The sequence below is a fragment of the Antedon mediterranea genome, chromosome 6 (assembly GCF_964355755.1).
Source record: "Antedon mediterranea chromosome 6, ecAntMedi1.1, whole genome shotgun sequence".
Classification (NCBI taxonomy): Eukaryota; Metazoa; Echinodermata; class Crinoidea; order Comatulida; family Antedonidae; genus Antedon; species Antedon mediterranea.
Window position 1 is genome coordinate 29,680,687 of NC_092675.1, and position 23,514 is coordinate 29,704,200.

Below are 23,514 nucleotides of genomic sequence, written 5' to 3' on the forward strand. Positions count from 1 at the left end.
ATACTGCCTGCCTGAAGTAGTTAGGATGTGGTCAAGTCTAAATACTGCCTGCCTGAAGTAGTTAGAATGTGATCATAATATTTGCAAATATCTTTTGAATGTGATTTTATTTTACTTATTGGTAATTGTAGCTTTTTGATTGGTAATTATTTTTGTCCTGATAAAGTTCTCTTTGTGTACAAACAGGAGCTGTCCTCCTGAATTATATCTGCTGTTTTCTCTCTTTTGGCAGAACAAAACGACAACAGGATTACAGTTGCAGATTTAAAATCATTTATTGTGATCTTGCAATTAAACACTGGAAATATATGCGTGTGTAAAAAACACCTGTAACTTATCGCGATTAAAAGGTAATGCTATTTATTTATTCTTAAGTAATAAGGGGCTAAATATTTCTATAACAAAAGTCAAACTTATATCTAAAGCCTTGTCTACACTATCAAACCAGTTTGACAAAAAAAATGTGATGTGCCCATATATGAACATTATGTCATCACTACCATATTTAAGCATGGCAATACCATATATAGGCACATCACTTTTGTTGACACATAGAGTTTGATAGTGTAGACAGAGCTTCATACAATATCAGCCATCAAATGTCATCATTTTATTATTTTTGATATATCTCTTTGAAATTGTACAATTCTATTTGGGCAACATGACAGCATACATGATGCACTATTTCACTTTGGTTCAACATTGCTTTAATAATCGTGTCAAGTACAGAACAAAGGATCTTTTCTGTCTCCAGCACTCAACAGCCGTAAAGAACTTCATAACATCATTATCATTTTTAGTAACACTTTTTAGAAATGTTAATTTCTATATCTGTAAAAAATTGAAACCTTTCTATTGTAGTGAGCCCTCTATAGTCTCTACAGTAGTAAAGAAGTCAAATCTTGTTGTTTCTTACGTAAACTATGATTATAGAGAACTATAAATGCAGTCAATTTATATTTACAAATTTTATAATACAGAGTACTATCTAAAATAAATATGCTAGATAGTAAAGACTGAAATTAAATATAGTTTTAAATTAAAAATAGAACAGCTACGTGTCGCTGTAAAACTTAATTTAGTACTTTATTTTAGACTTGTTTTAGTAAAGTATCTTTCAAATGCTCTTCCAATGTATTATGGCACATCCTAGACTAAAACGTTAAGCATTGCATGGTATAATCATGGAGTACCTCCATGGTATAATCATAGTAATCATTATGATAGAAATGGTAATGGTGATAAATACAAAGATAAAAGGTTGGTTTGACTAATTACTAAAGTAAACTGAATTTCTAAAATACCCTGTTTTATTCAATAAAATCATCAATTTCGTTCATCATTTAATGGTCTTTTTTCCAATTAACTTCATAAAAATGTAAACTTAAAAAAAGAATACATATAACTTAAACTATTAATCATAATAAATACAAACTAGACGGTGTATCTATCACATCATAATGGAATAGTACAACAAATTCATGAATACAACATAACACGTGAAATTGTTTTTATCTTAATCATAAAAAATAATTCCTATGATACTGTTGTCACACATCATACATGTGACACGTGCCACATGCGTATCATGGAACTTTCCTAAGATACTTTAAACAAATTAAGATTAAATTGCTATTATAAATAATAAATAGCTCATCTAGGAAAAAAAAACTATTTCTGAAATAAATGTCTATCCTCTGTAGCAATATATTATTAGATTGTCCAGATAAGTGACCTAAAATGACCATCATTAACGGTGGTTATTTTGTCACAATGACTCAATTCATACTGCTATCTATCTGCTGGCTTGGACAAAAACGAACAAACGACTAAACATCACAATTGGTGTGTGTTAGTGATTATGGATGGATTGTTGACTATTTACACAAGGAAAACACGGGACGCACTATTACGCCAGAGTTCAACGTTTACTTCCCTCATACAGTCAATCACAGCCTTTAAAGTTTATACACTCTTACTAACGTACTGGAATTACAAGCACACATGCGGTATTCAGTTGAGTAAATACTGATATATTAGCACCATTCATTTTATAATAAAATATGTTGTTGAAGCTAAAATCTACGATAAAGTTCAACAGTATGATCAAGATTGCCTCATGAATTGAATATCTCACACACAATAATATACTAACCAACAACAATTAAAGATCTTCTTCTTCTAGGTAAATTTTGATAATAATAATAACATAACAATTTGTAATAAGACAATGCTGAAATGTTAAAATAAATGACAATATAAATTAATTGATAGCTACAGTGTGCTCTATACCAGTCTTTAAAAACGTTTTCATAATTTTCCATTTTTATTGTTTATATTTGTAATTAGTAAGTGTTAACTGGACTTCAAGGAAGAACAATGTACAAATATTGAATGAATATCCAGAATAAAGAAAGATTTCTATTTATCTATCTACCAGTAGGCCCACAGTTTTCACATCAGTAGGCCAACTGACAGGCTTTATAGTGTAACATTACAGCTATAATGTACAGTCATTAGTACACAGAAGGCAACTTCTCACGCTCTTGTAAAAATACACACCAGTATATTTAGCTATTGTTTGTTTACTCATATTTTCAATGCTTACTCTATTACACATTTGATAAAACTTGCTTAATCTACATAAATTGTAAATAGTTCATATGAACTAGTATTCCTGAGTATAAAACATTAACTAAAATAGTTTAAAACAAATTAAAAAATGATTTAAAAAATGTCAAATTAACTAATAAATCAATTAAAAATTATATAACTATACCAAATATTAAATTTGATTTTTAATATTAATTTAAAAAGGATTAAAAGATAAATGATACATTTCAATCAATATTGTAATATTTTACCTTTTTAAATAATATTCAATCAATTAATTAATTAAAACCAACATCTTAACCCTGTAGTTTTAAAATGATAAAAATCACCTAATATCTAAAATTAGTAACTGTTATTAAAATAAGTGATTTGTCAGGTACGCTGACGGATCTTTTCTATATTTAACATCAAACATCCAGCAACAAATTAAATTGTTGTCAATTACATAACAAGAACTAACACTAGTCCTTGTAAAAGTGTTGCGAGGCTTGGGTACTGGCGCTTTGAACCAAAGAACTTGGGATAGGTAAGCCAGCATGCCACCGTATCAAATTATACAAAATACAGCAAATAATATTAAGTAGAATTTTGAATAAGTAAAGCACCAGACTTATAAATGCACCATTAGCTTTAGCTGCACTTAATCTATGGAATGATAAATCACCATTTTTTACTATTAAAATCAGTTGCATTACAACTATAAGGTACCATTCTTAATTTCTGTAATGCTATAATTAGTGACGGCAAGTTAAACATAACAAAAAAATGCCTCCTATATAAATCCTGCTCATTAGGAATGAATGGCTCATTACGAAACAAAAGGTTTATCACGTACGCTCAACAATTGAGATGGCGTCGATTGAGTTTCAAAACATCAATAAGTAGCAGTCGAGTTATAGATCCCATTTTTGTCTTTAAAAACAGAATATTAAAGATAAAAACAGAGCATTAATAGACTGAGTAACAAAAATAGGAGGAGAAATGCTACCATACTAAGAAAAATAGCCATAATCAGCATCATAGCGGATGAAAACTGTGAATATTTACTACCGGTTTTCTTATACTTAACCACGTGTTTACGTAGCACCAAAGGTAGCGGTCCTTTCTTAACGTCTTTATTTGTATTGTTCAATAACTGCATCAGTGTTTCGTTCAATTTTGCCGCACGGTACATCTTAATAAATGGAGTTTCTAAAGGTTTTGTGATGTCGACACCGGTGAGGTTCCACGACGGATAATGAAATTTAATGTTGTGTTTAACTGCCCATCTTGCGAAGACTGCTTTTTCTGTGACAAATAGATGTCCGTATCGAAGCTGTTCTTCTGAAGTCTTGTAATAATCACACTCGTGAAGTCCGTCAGATTCGTAGTAGTGGTATGGCGTTGTGTCGTTTATGCGACCACTGAAATATAAAAATAACAAGATCATTCTTTATTACATCAAACATTACTTCCATTCTGCCATTCGCTGATCATCAAAAATTGGTCCTTTTTTATTTTTTAAAGATATTTTCCATCCAGAATTTATAATATTTCCATGTATTTAATAATAGGCAGCTGTGTATTAGACCTGCAGTATAAAGTCTTCAATGCACCCTAAATCATATCTTAAGGAAACCTATCACGTAGCTGGATCCAATGAGGCCCAGTCGGCCAGGCCCCAACTCAATTTTACCATTTACAATTCATCCACTATATTTTTTACACCCCGTCACCACTAGACTTTTCTAGCTACACCCCCTCACTGATCATTGCACATATTCAGCAATATTTCCAATTATACTCTTTTGAATATTTGACCTTGTTGAATAAAATATATCAATGTACAAATAAATCATATCTATCTATATCATGTTTACTATAGCAAAGGCAGGTCAGGGAATAATTTCGCCAGTGTAGCATAGCAAAAAGCTATACAAAACAACCTTATTGCTACACATTTCTAAAATTGTGTAGCAAAAAAGACAATACAAAACTATGTTTCTCGACTAAAAAATCAGTTTGATTAGCAATAATTGCTAAACAAAATTTTCAAATGAAATTTTTCCCTGCAGGTTAATGAGTCAGATACAGAGATACATTAATTCAAGATTTGAATATTAAGGAAAATTACATGTGACAACGGCGACGATACATTTATTTTATCTCTTTTAGTTTCTACGCTATAAATAGCTACACAGGTGTAAATAATGTGAATGTTGACACCTGGCTACAAAGGTTAATATTATTCATAAATAATGCATTTTGTAGAAGTGTTTGAACATACAAATTGTTACAGTTATATCATTATTTTAACGTATCCTTTGCCTGACACATGATGGGAAGGAAATGGAGGGGGGAACAGCATTGGGGATAACCTTAAGGGAGAAAACTTTATAGCCGAGTAATAATCTAAAATAACTTAGATTCTACCTCCTCTACATACTTCTGTGCAACCACCTTTTACTACACCTACTGCAGCTGGTGATGATGTACACCTTCTATAACGCCTTAGGTGATTGGACTTCATTTATATAATGGACAAAAACAATAATTGTTCACACTTTGTTTCTCATTCTGCATTCAAATTATTTATTTAAAGATGTATTGTCCCCCAAAAAAACATGAGAAATGAAGATTACTAAAACCAGAATTGGAATATGACATTTTGCAGTTTTAATAGTTATTCACTTTTGTAGAAAAAAAAACCTATAACTGCAGAGCGAGTTAGGTTCAATATTATTACTAGGCATATTAACAAATGTACTTACTCGCAATAGTTTTCTGGAACGAGTCCGAAAACATTAATGTTATCACAAATGTCCAAAGCAAGGAGCATGGTCATCCAACCAGTCGACAGCCAGGTACGAGCTTCTCGTCTTAATAAATACAATTATCAGGTAAAAACAGTTAAAAATAGAAACAATTTATCACATGATAACCAAATATGGTAGTGATATGCTTAAATATGGTAGTGATATGACATCATGTCGATATATGGGCACATCACATTTTGTCACATAAAGTTTGATAGTGTAGACAGAGCTATATGGTTATTTTACAACCTTAGTGACAGTGGATTAAACTCATAAAAACATTAAAAATGGCAGTTTTTTAAATATAGCTTGTTCACAATTCATAAACATTTAGCATTCTTCAGTAAAAATGATTATTTTAAACTTATATTTTAACATTTTTCGAACTTTTTCATCAGTTGAACAGCGATTTTGTATTTTAAGTTTATTTTAATATTTGCGATTTGCATAAATGATAAAGAGCATTGAGATTTTTAATGTAATGTGCTACAGAAAGAATAAATAAATAAACGTTACATCATCTATAATCCGGTTTATTATGTCATTAACATTTAAATGAGATGGATTTTGTAGTCAATATTGTCAAATGTACATGTTATAAATGTTAACAGTGTAGAATTCAGCATTTTAAATCCAGGCGGATGAGGAATATGCATGCAAATGAAATCCAGTTGAAACGATTCTTAGATTACAAAGTTTTATTACGACGATCTATCACAAACCTCAAGTACAGGTACAGAGTTTCTTATAGTGAACAGAAGGTAGTGAAATAACCATAGAATAATTCTGCTAAGACTGCTAAATGTATAAATATTGTAGTTGATGATAGTTGTTGGTCGACTCTATCTACCATATTAGCTTAGTATTTTGTGCATTATACTAATCTAGCCAGAGTTCAATTCAAGTTCCAGCAGACAGCAGACATTCAATATTTGACAGCACAGAGATTTGTCAGTTGCTAGATGATGTATTAAGATCAAATGTTTGATGTCACGATATCAATCTTGTTATTTTAATTTTCTGTTTTTTTTTGTGTGGAAACTCATGTTGTTCATTACATTCTTTGTGTGAAATCATGTTTATTACATTCTTTGTGTGAAATCATGTTTATTACATTCTTTGTGTGAAATCATATTTATTACATTCTCTGTGTGAAATCATGTTTATTACATTCTTTGTGTGAAATCATGTTTATTACATTCTCTGTGTGAAATCATGTTTATTACATTCTTTGTGTGAAATCATGTTTATTACATTCTTTGTGTGAAATCATGTTTATTACATTCTCTGTGTGAAATCAAGTTGTTAAAATGTTTACATTGCACAAATTGTCCGGAATTGTTTTCTAAATTGGGAGAATACTGCCATGTAAAAATGTCAACAATATTTTTAAAAATATCATCATCATCATCTTGCCAAACTGTGCAGAACTTTGTTTGAGGTTAGTCACACATGGGTTGGTCACATTTATGCAGATGGGCTTCCTAATTTCTTCAATATTGTAATTTTTTTCTAATTTTATAACTATGCCACATCATACAGTACAGTAGACGCATTTCTTGAATCTCTTTAGTGATGGTGATCTTAGTTCCGGCTTAGAAACCATATACAATATGATAGATTGAATGAAATGATACATATTATTCAGTTTCTGTGAAAGCTAGTTCCCTGTGAGGTATGGTCATCGTTAAACTATTCAGAAATAAACAGAACCATTGTCAAATAACCGACTCACGGAAATTTTCTAAATAAGGTGTTATCGGATTTTCCAACAGCCTGATAATTTTTTTATTATCATAGGTTGTGTGTTTATAATACAGTAATATAAAGTTATGGCAAGATTAAAGTGCCAAATTTTAAATAAATATGTGGGTATAGAAGATGATTAGATTATGGCTTCATTGAATGGAAATTATATATTTGTTCATACTTTATGAAAATTGAGCAATGATGCAATGGTAAAAGAAATTGGTGTAACTATCGTATGAAGACTATTAGATCTCTTAATGTATGCTACAGAAATGCTCTGCGCCGTATACTTAATGTCTCTAGAAGTAGTAGTGCCAGTGCAATGTTTATTGAACATGGTGTCCCCCTTCCTTTAATGAGTACATGCGAAAATCTACCTATGGTTTCATGCAACATATGTTGAATAGTGGTAACATCCTTGTTGCTTGTGTTTGCAAACATATGCTCAATAACTCCAAAATGTATTGTAGATGGAGAAGCATTCTATACATATACTTAAGTTTAGAGTTTAAAATTTTTCTTTTTCTGTTTAATATTAATATGGATGATATTTCCGAAATAAAAAGAAATTGAATTGAATAGGCACAAGATTAACAGTTGTGCTTTTTCCAAGAAAATGATTTAAATGTTGTGTTTTGGCTTAAATGTTAAGCTGTTGGTTTGTGGCAATAATTTCTATGAATGCAGCTTGATAAACTATAGAAAACAGTATACGTGATTCTTTTCTTGTGATTGAGTGCAATGTCTTTTGGTTTTATGATGCAACATATGGCAAGCAGCTATTGAGTCTAACAGTCTGTCATGTTTCTGAGCGTGCACAGATTGACTGTAAAGACTCAAAAGCTGTATAGTCGAGAGGTTGTTTGTAAAATATTCAAGATCGCTAAAAAGGGTAATGTGTGATAACTTGGGTGTACTTGCCCCGCACCACCAATGTCTCAGAGCTCTTACTGTGCTTACCTTGATATTCCGATCTCTGACCTAAATATCTGCTCAGCATTTCTCATCTTACTGCCAGATAACAGATAGAACTCTGTATCATGGAATGTTTTGGAGAAATTTTTAACGACTTTGTAAAATTTATCAGTTTTTTTATTCACTCTAACATTGTACAACCATGGGATAATGTTCCTCTTTGCACTTGTCGTCTCATCTACAAACAACTCATCCTGCAGACTGGTACTCTCATTGATCTTCAGAAGATTAACATGACCTATGACCCGGACAGTTGTTTTTGAACCAACATCATCTTCAAAGCCTTTAGTCGGTGAAGTGTTCATGCGAATGACGCATGGAAACTGATCAATTTCTTTGCCAGCACTTTGATTAAGTAGTCGACCTGAACTAGATATTACGGCACACCATTTACAGTGCACGTGAAGATTCTGTAAAACAAAAGGAAATAAGTAAAAACTTTCCCAAAAATTTCGGACAGAAAAAAATGTTAAGGATATTTTTGATTTGCTTTCCATCTGTCGACATTACCATATTTTTTGTGAATGGACAGAATTCTTTGACCTCTCTGCAACCTCAATGTGCGACAATGTACTGTAAGCAAGGCTGAAGGTGTCCTGGCACAAATGGCGTATCATCCCAACGATAGAGGGCAAAGAGTTCGTCATTATAGTTATAATATACAATTATTAATTTATTGTATATTTACAATTGTAGTTAAGTTTAATTCAATTCAACGTTAACATTTATTTTCTTTCTTTCAATCAATAACAAAATGAATAAGGAATTAAAAAAGAAAGTACGAGTTTTATATAATACATTTCATGAATATAATATATAAACACAACAGGCAAAGAACATTAATTCTAAGCCGCCCGGTGATATACTGAAATTTTAATTAATTAATTTGAAACGATAAAGTTGGTGACTTGGTGTGGTGAAATAAAGTAAATCAAATATAAATTGTCTTTACCTTGCTAGTTGCTACCTTAAAGTATCCATCAGCTCGTTTATTTGCTGCTTTTGGCGACAATTTCATCAATGCAATCTCCTTCTTTATCATCTCACGTGAAATGTTTCTCTGGCGTTCATTTTCAATTTCTTCTTTTGTTTTTTCCAACAATTTACGCTTCAATGTCAAATTAGCTACTTTTACAGATTTTATTTTGTTTTTAGTCAAATTTGATTGTTTTACTGAAGCATTCTTTTTTTTGTATGTTGAATATTTGTTCATTTTCTTTCCTTTGTGTCTTTCAACTTCCGGTATTCTGTATATACCTTTATTTATATTCTTCTTTTTTTCTATTTTGGATATTTTCTTTTCTCCTTCAATAGATTTCCCAGAGTCTTTGATAAACAAATGTGATTGGTTAACCGACTGAATTGTCTTTGTGATGTTTTTTCTCCTCTTAAACTTTGTTGCATTCTTTGGTTGTAATAAATTAAATGGCAAAAAAGAATCCTTATCTCTTTTATTAGTAGATAAATTAGTTTCTTTAGATTTTACCTTTTTCAAAATTATATTGCTAGATTTCTTAAGTAAATAAAGTGGTTTTTCTGTACTTTTTGTTTTATTTAAATGTTGCTGTATCTTATCATATTCTTCTTTCTTCAATGCATCCCAGTCAATAGTCTGATCTATTTCATACCAATTAATGCCAACATTCCCGGGCATATTCCGGATGTCCATCATGTTCAAACTGTCAGTAGATATTGTTGCAGGACCGCTACCTAATATGGGAAAATATTTGCCATTTGCTGACACATTTTTGGAAATATCTCCTCCAAGATTTTGAGTTTGCCGTTGACTAATAGAGTTTGCGTTCCGAGAAGGAAATGCACGCCGTGTCAGCTGTACGGAGTTGGAAACTCGTAACAATACATTCTTATCTTTGGTTTGAATGTGTGAATAATAAATTCCTACAATTGAGATCACTAGGGAGTACCAAAGTACCGCTAACAACACACGACGTTGACTCTGAAAATAAAAATAAGAACGTGTTCGTTAATGAGCCCATTGGAATTTAAAAGGATTACTCCTTATAAAAGCAAATGTCACCGGAAATGGGAACGAAAGAAGACAAGTTACTGGAAATGATAGGACGAGACATCAGAGAGATTCTCAGTGCTTTTTCCACTATGCAACATACTGTACATTTAATCCTAAGGGAAATGTATACTCACAGTATTATCATGACAGCATTATCCAATTACTTAGTATAGAAATTCAATTTTAAAAATGGATCACATATTAATTTAATAATATTAATAATATTATAGAATTAAATAGAGCATAACATACTAAGAGCCTGAATGTGAAAGATTCACATGAGATTATACTATTGCACTAATTAATGGTCGTCTGATGGATGAACCATAGAGATACTGTACAGTAGTTCTCTTTATATCTATAATGAATGAATTCATATTATAAAGCCATTATATACGGTAATTAATATCCACTTTGATTGTGCTGGAGGAGGCAGCCATTTCAAGGTCATCTGACCCAAGAAAAACTACTGAATATCTCAAAGTACTACATGTAAACATCCATCCTCCCTAGACATTCTTAATAGATACACCGACTGTATTGTATTACCTGATTGCTTTTTAATTATTTTTTTTTATAAAAATACCAACATATATTTTAGAAAACAAAACTGAGATGTCAACGTTTACATAACTACATCTTGCATTTTATTTTATTGCAAAATACAACAATGAAATAACAGTATAAAAAAAATGGGTATTTTTTATTGTTAAAGATTATATACTGAAGGTAAACTTTGAACTGTACAACACAATACATTGCTTGTTATTGTACAAAAGTAATATTCTTCCATTAATGTATAAGGAATAATACTAATAATATAAAGAAGAAATGCATTTCAATGAAATTAAAAATAACCTACTGTAAGAATACAAAATGAAACAGCTTATTATAAGACTTACAGTATTAATGCAACCATAATCCTTACCCCAAATTTTCAAACAAATTTCAACCCATGCACCCTGGGACTAAGGTCACAGTATAATTTTTATTTAGGTCGCAAAAATTGTTTCCATCAATGCACAACATTTTTATGTATTTTATTAATGTAATTGCAAAAACATTTTAAAACGTTCTAATGAGTTTTAAAAATGTAAAGATTTGCAATAATAACACTTTGAATGCAAGATTAATAAATATATATAAAGACCAAAAACAATATTCCCAAAGGTCTTAATACTCCAGTCTAATGATCTTACAATATGATTAATGCATACTGTACACTACTTGCATTAACAATAATAACATAGAGCAATGCAGCAAGTGCGTCTGTTAAGTACTCTTCCAGACATGTGTTATGGAATACAGAAATGTATAACTGTAGTACATATATATATAACTTACTATTGTACACCATGTGACCCACAATCATCCAATCAAATGACAGGAATTTATTTAGGTGTTATTATAACAAGTAATAATATATTGCACACAGTATTTTCTAACATAAATTATTTGCAGTTCAGCAGCAGTGGGAAATCATTGTTATTATGCTTGGTTCTCACTAGAGACGCAACACAAGGATGTAACGCAGCGCAAGTGATTCGACCGTTGCTTGTCATTGGCCACTCGCTTGCTTTGCATCTACTGTACGTCCTTGTTGTATTGCATCTCTAGTGAGAACCACGCTTTACGATAATAATATTTATTATGTATAAATAACACTTTTAACACAACTATTCACAATTTACTCCCACTTCCAAAATAGATACACTTAATCACAGAACGGCGTAACTGGGAGTTTTAATGAATCGCAACCAAATGATTTCAAATTGGAATATTAATTGGAATATTCCACTGGGAACGGTAAACTTTGATTATACAGTGTACTTATAATGTAAGATTGATTATGTATTCAATGGCAAGGAATAGAGAGAGTATAGAGTTAATAACAAACTCTCTTTAGCTTCATGGAAAATTCATCCACATTCTTGGCGCTATAATCAGAAAATCAGAGGCTCTGAGAAGGGAAAGTTTTTAATTCGTTATCGTCAAATGATAAACACTATCTTCAATAAAGACATTGATTTTATTATTAATTGATGGTACTGTAGTGTCATCTTTTTAATTAATCATGCGTGACATTAATTTATCATCGCAGTAATTTATTGAAACTAAGAACCATTTTGAGGGCTAATAAATTTAAATATTTGTCAGCGATTCAAACTTTTTTTTATAGTAAAATACACACTTAAAATTGATACATCTTGCTATGCTCTCCATCCAAATGACAAATAAATCATATCTTTAAAAAATGTATGATTGACATATTGGCAACAGGATTATCAAAAAGTGACAATGTTAAATATTAGACTAGTACTGTAGTATGTAATTTTTCAAAATAATTATGTATTCTCTATAATTTAAAAATATGTAAGAAATGATAAAAGCTAATGCTTAAATTTTGTTTAAAGATTGTTTGACATTTGACCTTTTAATTGCCAAAAGGAGTAAAATGATAAGTCACGACATCTGAATAATCAGTCTTTGACGTTCACAGCAAGATTTAAACTCTCCTCATGCAGCTACTACATGTCCAGTAGTGTAAACTACAGTTATTCATAAACCTACTGTACCTACACAGACAACAGTAGTACCGTAATATACATTTTATATTCTTTTTAATAATTAATTTATATTGGTTCTCAACTGTTAACTTTTGCTACATTTTCATACTGTATGTGTCATTGTCTGTCTTCTATCTATCTATTCTTTCTGAGTGTCCCTAATATATAATGATAAGCTTCGACAAGATGGACTATCCAACTAAAAAAAATAAACAATTAGGATGAAATTTTGAAATTAATACATAAAATTAAAAAAACTGTTTAAACAAGTTGCATACTGTCCACAGTGTACGTAAATAAGAGCATTTTTTTAGACTGGTCACAAAATATACAGTATCATTGTATCAAAGCATAAAACAATGTTACTGTACAGTATTTCAGTAGTTAATTCTTGATTTTCACTATGATGACAACAACATCTAGGTGCAACGCAGTTCAGATTATCTACCGTATTCACTATCACATTGTGAACGGTCAAACCACTTTTGGTAGGCTTTACATGAACAATTTTCAATCAATATCACATTGATTCATACACTAAGTTCTGTACTATAAGTATGCCAATTGTATTATTTATATGAATTTGAATTATAGCAGTTTATAGTAAGACCTTAACTGTATATTTTGTTTTCTTTGATAAGTAGATTTTGTATAAATAAATTAAAAATAATAGAAAAATTTATTGTAAAATTTTATTAACAAATGTTATTGATTCAAATAATCCTGAAGTACCCTTAAGCTAGACTCGTTGACGGTTGGGGCTCAGAAATAAACTGGCAGACAAATCAATTATTAAGATGTTGTACTATACTCATCTAAGATACAGACAGGATGGATTTTTTTAATTGATCATCAAAAAATCAACAGGCTAACAAAAATTCATGACTAAAAAAAGAATGTCTGTTTTGTTTACGATGTACAGTACAGTACAGTAACAATGTCAAGTGTATTTTTAAATTATAAGGAACTTAAAAATTTTAAGATGTATTGTCCCTTTGTCAAATAAAAAAAAAATATAAAAAAAAATTAGAAGATTTCGAAAAAAAGTGGGTCATTTTGAAGTATCATAATATTAGTTATTAACTTTCCCCAAAAATTAGTCAAACAAAAAAATTCTCTCACTGAAATACAGACGTTTTTTAGTTTAAAAAAAAACTGTGACTTCCAGTCAAAGTTTTCGATCAAAACATATCTCATAATGCAACGCGCTTGTTTGGCTACTCTGTATGCATAATCATAAAACTTCCTCGCGATCTGTGTGAAAACACCTTCTCAACCGTGACGAGTTGTAAACAATCCTAATTAGAATCATGCATAATGCATACTCTTGGTTTGAAATCTTTGTTTACTTTCGCTGGTGACGATTTTCCAGACGAAATGTAATCAAACTAATTTACCTGTTAATTACGTAAACTTGATGTTTTTGGCTCGAATTTTCGACTTAAAGTGAATAACTTTAATATTACTTTGATATGGCCAATTCAAATTTACAATATCTTGACTTTCAATTCATTTTTTTGTGTTTCAAGGGACAAAACATCTTTAAAAGTAAGGCTATAAATGCGTGTTTGGTATCCATAAATTAACTACCGTATATTCCGGTGTATAAGTCGCACCTGTGTATAAGACGCACCCCCTAACTGAGAGTAAAATATCGGTATTTTTTATATCGTCGATGTATAAGACGCACCTTATTTTTCATCAAAACAATGTTTTTTTAAATTGTAATCAATATTATTGTAATAATATATTTTGTTATATCTACAACGGCGTCCTTTATTTAGGTTTTTTCATACCTAGGCTCGGCCACGCCCAGCCTCAACAAGTTCTTTCTAACTTGTTATTCATGAGTTTTGCCGCAACATCGAGTGCATGACCGTGTGTGTAACCATGGAGGTATGGTGTAACACGTACGTGTGTGGGCTAGCTTCGGTCGATCATTTCGAGAGGGCGCACGTTTTCACGGACAATCGTATTCGATTAGTATCTATGTATCCGAGAAGTGTATACGCTAGGTCCATGCTATAATCAACTGGAGAATATAATATTCGAATACCGTACACCATGTGGCCGCCAAGAAGGGCTTTCGCTAGGCTAGGGGTACGGCGGTCGTGCGTATAACTATAAATACACTATGTGGCCGCCAAGAAAGGGCTTGCGCTGGGGGTACGGCGATCGTGCGTATAAATACTGTATAAATAAATACTATTCCAATTGTACATAAACGTTTACAAATGAAATTTTATCGGAGCGCCATAATGAACAAATCTTTTCATCATATTTAGTATAACATCATGCTAAAATGCCTTGAAAACTAGGCAGAAGCAGGTTGCCGTTACGTTAGTTAGTTACTGTAGCTGCTAGGCCTAGCCTAGCAGTAGCAAACGAGGTGACGATAGCCTAGCCTGCCTAGTAGGCCTATATACAATCTGTGTGGTGAGGCATTTATGTTCGGTGTATAAGACGCACCCTTAATTTAGAGGTCAAATTTGCGTGTCAAAAGTGCGACTTATACACCGAAATATACGGTACTTGTTTCAATATTTTTCACTCCTAGTTGAAAACCGACGGTTTTCCGACGGCATTATTACTGTATGTGCGACATGTGGTATATTTTTTTTTACTTTACTATACATCTATTTATTGAATATTGTTAATTTGTTATGATATGGACTTTGTTCTGAAAAAAAAAGTGAATTGAATTGAATTGAATATGCTGACTATACATTACAGTAGATTATTTTCAATGTTCTCAGAGTTGTTACTATTTCATTATTATATTTACTGTACATACAGATTACATAATCTAATCTAACAATAAATCTCAATAATTTTGTACTATCTTCTACATTTAATAATGATCTGTGTTTTTTCAAATTGTCTACGGTGTTATTTCTAATGAATTTTCTTGGCAACAGAATATCTATACTTCAACATCTTTTTAAGTGCAGAATCATCCTTTTTAATGAACATGAATACAATTCAATGTCAAGGCCAACTGCTCTTCTATAAGCATCTTTAAAAAAAATAATAATAACAACCAAAAAAATCTATCGGAATACCTAAATGAACTACAGAATGTAAAAACCATTGACCGGTTTCTTGACCAGAACTTGTACAGTACACGGCGGTCACACGCAACTCATTGCTTTTTACAATATTCTGTAACATATTCCATTTTCATTTCTTTTTTGTGAATGATTTGGATGATATGATACATAAAAAACATATTGCATTGAAATAACTATAATTTACTTCTAATAGTAAAACTGCATGTAAACATAATATTGTGCACACTAATATTATAATATAATAAACATGCCTCTGGACTTTGACGTGTGTTGAATGGAGTAAGAGTAATGGATATATTCTTTTAATACATTATGCTAATGTTTAGGTCAGTGCAAAAAATATTGCAATGATATTTTATTGCATCGGATATAAATTTGAATAAACTGTAATTGTACAATACAATATCTGAGAGTAAGTTGGGCTCATTTTTAAATAAAATGAGCCTACATACAATATCTGAGAGAGAATTTGGTACTTTAATGTGTCCCTCCAAGTTGCTAATTAATCCAAATATGATATTGATGCTTTTTACAATGAAACCCTCTAAGGTTAAGAGGCCCTTCTAACATGTACCAGCCACTGTTGTTCAGACTAATTTTGTCCTTTTAACTGTACTACTATAAATTACTGATTCACAATTAAAGAAAACCTTGCTAGAATTAATTAGTGAAGACACTGATGATTAAAACTTGGCTGATTGCTTTGAAGGAAGGAAGTGATTGACATTAATCATGCTGTGGATGAAAACTACTTGTTTGGTATTTTTCGTAAGTTTGTTACTAACAAATATTACATTTCTTTTCTTTGTGATAATTTTGAAAGATGTACAGTATTGTCCCCCAAAAACACGAAAAATGAAGATTAATTAAATCTGACTTTGAATAGGTTATTTTGTAGTTTTAATACGAGTAAATCTCTTAAATATAAAAAAAACACTTATAAAATGACAAAATAAATGGTTAAATTCAAGCATAAACCCAGGTAGCTACTGTATACACTTTCTAAATAATGCTTTCTTATTTTATACAAAAAATTAAAAATATAATAGCGAACTTACCATGCATCGTAATGTTATAAATCTTGTCATTCTTGCCTCACAGTACGGCTGGTTATGTGTTTCCACGCATTTTTTCTGTGCTTACTAACTGTACTCAAATGTACGTAGTGTCAGCTAAGAAAATAAAGAACAAACGTTTTTACCAGCAGCAATACAAATAGCAATTAAATTGAAATCTACAAAGAACACTTTTAAATACAACATTTATGCATCATCCATCTCACGAGGGCGTGGTTGTCAGACTAGTCAATTATTACAGAGGGTGCTCAGTTGAACATCCTATATAAGAAGACACTAGTATTCAAAAAAGTATCCCCTTTAATAGAAGTCTCTCCTGAATAGGGTTGGTTGTATTGTTATATCATTGGAAAGCATGCCCTTATAGGGGTGTCCTAGAAAAAGGGGCGGAGACTGTCAGGTTGTCCAGGTAAGCCAGGTACAAAATAAAGTAATTAGGTTCAGTAAAATCTGCAAACGAAATCTAATTAAACAATGATTGTTACAGTAGACATTAATGAACAAACAAAACTATCTGTTACATACAGTCACAGCAAAATTTCATTTTAAAATTTTGTTTAGCAATATTGCTAATCAAACTGATTTTTGAGTCGAGAAATATAGTTTTGTATTGTATTTTTTGCTACACAAATTTAAAAATCTGTAGCAAAAATGTTGTTTTGTATAGCTTTTTGCTATGCTACACTGGCAAGATTATTCCTGGACAGTTGTACATTAAACTAATTAAAACATTCACCACCGGTTAAAAGACAACAGCACCATGAATGATGAAAGTAAACAAACAAAAACACTGTATTCTGATATTACATACAGCAAATGAATAGTAAATGTACAGTATATTAATAACAGAGAAATACCAGACATGAAAGCTTGCAAATGTTGATTTAACAAATTTGTTTTGCTGTTTCATTAATGAGTCGGTCTCCATGGTAAATAAAATATAGTTTTTTCATAAAGTAATAATGAAGATTTAATGAATGAGAAAGTTGAAATAGTATGAAATAATGAGATGACGCCGTGTAGACAGCTGAAAGTTGGTATTATTAATACAATTGTAATGTAAGATATCGTTTAATTAAAAATTGAAAAATAATCTACTCTCTGTTTCATGATTACTGCATTACACTATTTGTTGTACAATACTACAAAATACATCCTGTCATACATTAGAAGGGCCCTCAAGCAATCTATATTAAATATTAAAGTACCATAATTATCGTAACATTATCTTAAGATTTACACTTCTGTTTCTGACCTTGTTACGTAGGATGTGGTATCGTTGACAATTATTAAAAAGGAAATGATGTAATCATTTTAAAACAAAGACATAACTACTGTGGTTTGTAGAGGGAAGACGTAACTATGCAGTCTTTTTCATTGGCATATGTCTGGAGCTACAGTATAGTAAATGGCTTATTATACTGTAGTTTTATTGGTAAGAACTAACCAATTTACCAATTAGTGCAGTGTACTGATAACATTTTTGAATTTATTTTTGATTATAACATTTTTCTTTTCTTTAATAAGAAATTTATAAATCAAAATATTAATGAATGTTTATGAGTTGAATGGTGAAAAAATTCATGTCCGACTCCCAGATTGTGTCATTTACGAGGTGCGTTTCACATAAAAATGACACACAACTGAGAGTGAGGTTAGAACTATGTCTGAAAACATGGTGCGCAAAATGTCTACACCTTGCGAGTGTGATGATATTAACTTAAAATATATATATGAGCAAATCCCTGAATGAGGAGTTAAAACCCGAGATGATCCCTTATCTGCCTGCAGGAAATTAATCAAAATTTTGCACTCCTTAAGAAAGAATTAGACTATTATTTACTTAGATGGACCAGTGTGATTAAAAAAGTAATCTAAAGACAAGTTGTATTAGGGTTAATTAAGTTTGTTGATATAAAATATAGCAAGTGAACATTAGATTTCCTAAGAAGGTTATAATCTTGACATTCCAGAAGGGGTACTGTGTGTATATCATGATTTCACATTTATGCTGATATACCTGGATGATCATACAAGCAGGGAGTAATGCTTCAGTCTATTTTACTGTGTAATCTTTAAGGCCAATTTACACAGACGAGCGGTAATACAAATATGGAATCTATTTTATTCTATTTGACCATTTACACACAACGCAGAGTGAACAGGCGGTTTAAACTCCTCAGGATAGATACAGATTCTACATGGCACAAGCTACACAGTTTTCAGCTTACTGTTACCTTAACTGTCTGTGTAAATTGGCCTTTAATACAAAGCTAATGGCTTAATACAATTTTGACAATGTCACATTGTTACGAATTGTTTATAAACAAAACAATTCGTAGCATTGTTCTTACAATAATTTGTAAGAACAGGGTTCACAGGGTCAAGTTGGTCGGCGTCCCATTACCTAAAGTATCATCAATATACAGTATCACTATCAAGTAACTTTCAAATGGCCAACATTCTCTTTAAAAGTTTGTTAAACCTCAATAAACAAATTACCATATAAACAATGTTCTTTTTTAACCAAAAACTACAGTCAGTAAAATATTTAACTATTCAAAATAAAACAAATTAGTACTGTAGCATAATATTATATGCGAATGTTTTTAATTTTTTAATTTTGCAGTGTTAATGTTTATTGACAGCAAAATAGAGAGTATAGAATTTTACCTTAATTTAGCGAAAGAAGAAAAATATTCTTGCGGTTAAAAAGGGACAAAATTATTTTCTACTTTAATTATATGTATTTTTGGCCATTCTAGAGCTTACACAGTTTTCAGTACATTACATGGGACAAAGTTCACTTCACGATTTTGCTATAAAGCTAATGCAAACTACATTCAAGTATGACGACTAGACTTACTGACCCTGATTGACCTAGAAACAAGGGAATTACTTGCTTCTTTATTCTCAGTACACCCACAATTCTCACACTTCCTCAAGTTTCCTACTGTTGGATTATTTATTTATCAGTATTATATATTTGGAAGCAAAAAATAATATTGTATTAGATTAGTGTAGATAGTACTAACAGAAGAAAACAGATTTTTATAAAAGCTCTGTTTACACTATCAAACTTTATGTGATGTTCCCATATATCGACATAATGATATCATATCACTACCATATTTGGACCTATCACCACCATATTTGGGCACATCACACTTTTTTTGTCAAACTAGTGTAGACAGAGCTTGAGATAAAAGGGTCTTTCATATCCTCTCCGCCTGCAGTTCAGGTCCACATCACATTGCGTGTAGAAGCATTAGTGAATTTTGTTTTCACGACATGCCACATGGCTACGCACTGAGCAAAAAGATTGGCGCGAGATAAACGATAAGTGAGACACATTTGCTATGCCAGAATCAGATCAGGTGTGAAAGAAAAATAATTAATATATTGTAGAAAGGGTGTGTATTAAAATAAGATTCAGAATTGTACAGTAATATAGAATGGCAACGTTTTTGAACAACTACTGAAAAAACATGAAAAACATGTACTGTACAGTAAGCAGCATACAGTGAGTATATTATATAAATAGTAATAAATAATCACATTGTAAATAATAATCATTATCAATCATATGTGCTTATTTCACAATGTATGTTTGCTCTTGAGTATGAACTTCATCTTTGTTTGGTTTAATGCTGATTGCAAATGATTATTTTTCATTCAAACCAAAATTTAAAATCCTGAAAGATTTTTTTTTATTGTTATTCCAGTATAGTATAATTATACTTAATACTACCGAGATGAATAAGAATATTCATATCTGTATTATATTATATTATTGTTTTATAGTATTGTAAATCCTTGAAAAGATTTATTCGGTTGGTCATCTGGGGGTCAAAGGTGGAATATTCGTCACTAGACTCTGAAAAAGCCAACTGATACTACTAGTTGGCGAAACTGAAACATCAGGTAAAAAAAATATTTGTATTTACTATTAAAACCCACGGTTCAGAGATAATTAAAGCCCCATTCCCTACGTTTTTTAGATCTAATTTAAGATCACAAACTATATTTAATGTAAAAATAATACTATATGGTCCTATTGCGATAACTTTTTTTGTCTTTAAACGGTTAAAAATGTGAAAAATAAATCGATTCTAATAATTATAGCGGGTTTTCCCCAATTTGTATCAACGGAGTCTGGCAAAAATAGAAAGACAATTAATGCAGCAACTATACAACGTCAGGCTAGGTATATAGCTAGCGTACGATGTTCGTACGTTATCGATGTTTACCAGCTAGGCCTACAAAACTAAGCCTAGCTAGGCTAGGCCTAAGACCGTCCACGAGAGGTCGATCGCCGCGAGCTACTTAGGTAGTGCATTGTTTCTCACTTTTTATCATAATTTACCATAAAACGTACATTTAAGGTAAGGAATGACATGGTTTAATGTTTTTAAAGTGATATATATGTATTATTTTCCAAAAAACGTCCAAAATTGCAGGGAAGGGGTCTTTAACTATTATATTTTATAGTATATTGTTGTAGTTTATCTATAATTGTAAAATGATAATACTTAAGATATTTTAAGGTATTATTATTATGATGGATGTTGGTTTTCAATATACAGTAAAGTTATCAAAATTTACTGTATGTAAATTAATTAATTTCTCTAGGCTATATAGAGGAAATGTGGATGGAACAATAGGGAGAGGGTTTGATAGTAAAATGAGTTTAAAATAGCAATTTTTAGTTTTTAAGATACATTCATTTTAAAAGTTTTCTCCAAAAATAAATATCTATTCTATTTTTGGATAGGCCTACTAGTAGGCCTATCCTAGCCTAGCTGGGCCTAGGGGGTATTCGCCTAGTTCTAGGGCCTTAGGTAGGTCCAAAACTTTTCTTATAATTAATAATTTGATAACTTTATTTCGTCCACATAGGAAAATATTTTGAGTGCTTTTCACAAAATTGTACAAAAATATATAAAAACGTTTCATATAAAAAAAAATTAATTACAATATTTAAAAACACTATATATTATTTAACAATGTACAAGTATGAACATAAGACTACAATTAACTAAATAAAAAATAAAAAGCTGCAATACATCAAAAATTTCAAAAATTATGCAAAATCATTTAACAGTCTAATAGAATACGGAACAAAAGAATTAAAATATCGCATAACCCTACTATTGCACGATCTCAGCACATTTAGTCTTTTTGATCTCATTTTAACATAATGTTTATTTAAAGGGTGGTTTGAGTCGTCGCATATTTTCATAGCCTTATTTCTAATAAGCATTCCATACGATCTTCCAGATAAAATTATCAGCGCAGACTTTAACATGTTTGCAGATGATGCAAAGATTATAAAGACCATCAAAGAAAAATCGGATTCAAGAAAACTTCAAATTGATCTTGATAGGGCTCAGGAATGGTCAGAGGACTGGCTGCTAAAATTCAATACCAAGAAATGCAAAGTGCTCCATGTTGGTAGAAAGACAGAGAAATCAGAATATTGTCTAAATGGAGAAACGTTATTGGCAGTAAACGAAGAAAAAGACCTTGGTGTTATCTTCACTAGCGACTGCAAGCCAAGCCGACAGTGTGCTGCAGCAGCAGCTAGAGCGACGAATAGTATGAGAACTGTCAAAAGAACATTCAAAAATATTGACAAAGAAAGTTTTCAGGTCATGTACAAGGCATACATCCGTCCACATATGGAATACTGTATACAGTCCTGGTCTCCTTACTATAACAAAGACAAAGAAATCTTGGAGAAGGTGCAGAGAAGAGCTACAAAGATGGTCAAGTCAATAAGTGATCTACCATATGAAAAAAGGTTAGAATATCTTGATCTTCAACCATTAGAGACGAGAAGACTACGAGGAGATTTGATTGAAGCTTTCAAAATTTTGAAAGGCTTTGAGGATATTGACCCAAAAGATTTATTTAAATTGTCTCACAACATCAGAACCAGGGGACACAGCTTAAAACTATATCGTCCAAAACTTAGAGGAAATCTTATGTGCAGGGCCAACTTTTTTACCATCAGAGTCATACATCACTGGAATTCTCTGCCTGAATATGTAATACAAGCCTCTTCAGTGAACATCTTTAAGTCTAGACTTGACAACTATTTTCGGCTAGAAATGGAATCTAATAGGCACTAGCCTAAACTATTTCCATCAAACATTAAGTGTAAGTGTAAGTGTAGCCTAGACACATATATAAATCAAATAGTTGACTGTCTCTTGGCAATACAACAAGGGTATAATTAACAAAAATACATACACTCTACTGTATAGTAGGCCTACCTAAAACAACCAGCCCACAACTTTTAACATAACAGTGCACCGGAACGGGATTTTCCTGCCTCTCGCCCCCATCATACACACAATTTTCAACTCACTGCCATCGGTCGGGCCGGGTACGGTAAATATTTTTACTTTCTCTAAAATTAAATGACTATAGAATTACATATATACACAACCCTAGACCTACTTATAATGATTTAAAGTGTTTTGTGTACTTACCGCTCTAATTACATCAATTATCTTTCTTTTTAAACTGACTAAATAACTTTTTATTTAGGCCTGACTGCTGATAAAGTCAAAGCGTGTCGATGCTGCGGCCAAACTATTTCTGCACAAAAAACAACCAAAAATAAAACCAGGC

General features: G+C 31.3%; 2 protein-coding genes across 2 annotated transcripts; one reads left to right on the plus strand and one right to left on the minus strand.

The window, feature by feature from the left end:
* Nucleotides 1-256: 256 nt before the first annotated feature.
* On the minus strand, nucleotides 257-23,514 carry LOC140052253 (uncharacterized). The gene is made up of 6 exons (XM_072097720.1): nucleotides 23,373-23,514; nucleotides 16,858-16,971; nucleotides 9,085-10,089; nucleotides 8,118-8,542; nucleotides 5,364-5,471; nucleotides 257-4,016 (listed from the first exon to the last, which is right to left on the minus strand). Exons 2-6 carry the CDS (start codon nucleotides 16,885-16,887, stop codon nucleotides 3,542-3,544), a joined length of 2,043 nt encoding a protein of 680 aa, XP_071953821.1. The 5' UTR covers nucleotides 16,888-16,971; nucleotides 23,373-23,514; the 3' UTR covers nucleotides 257-3,541.
* Nucleotides 22,182-23,009, plus strand: LOC140052567 (uncharacterized). The gene has a single exon (XM_072098176.1). It carries the CDS (start codon nucleotides 22,182-22,184, stop codon nucleotides 23,007-23,009), a length of 828 nt encoding a protein of 275 aa, XP_071954277.1.

What these genes read in the sequence shown, in the direction of transcription:
- LOC140052567 (XM_072098176.1), top strand. Translation starts at nt 22,182, where the DNA reads ATGTTTGCAGATGATGCAAAGATTATAAAGACCATCAAAGAAAAATCG.
- LOC140052253 (XM_072097720.1), bottom strand. Translation starts at nt 16,887, where the DNA reads ATGACAAGATTTATAACATTACGATGCATG. An exon ending in TTAAGGTAGCAACTAGCAAG is followed by an intron (nt 8,543 to 9,084) that starts GTAAAGACAATT and finishes TTTGTTTTACAG; the next exon opens with AATCTTCACGTGCACTGTAA. An exon ending in TCAGAGATCGGAATATCAAG is followed by an intron (nt 5,472 to 8,117) that starts GTAAGCACAGTA and finishes GTATTTATTAAG; the next exon opens with ACGAGAAGCTCGTACCTGGC.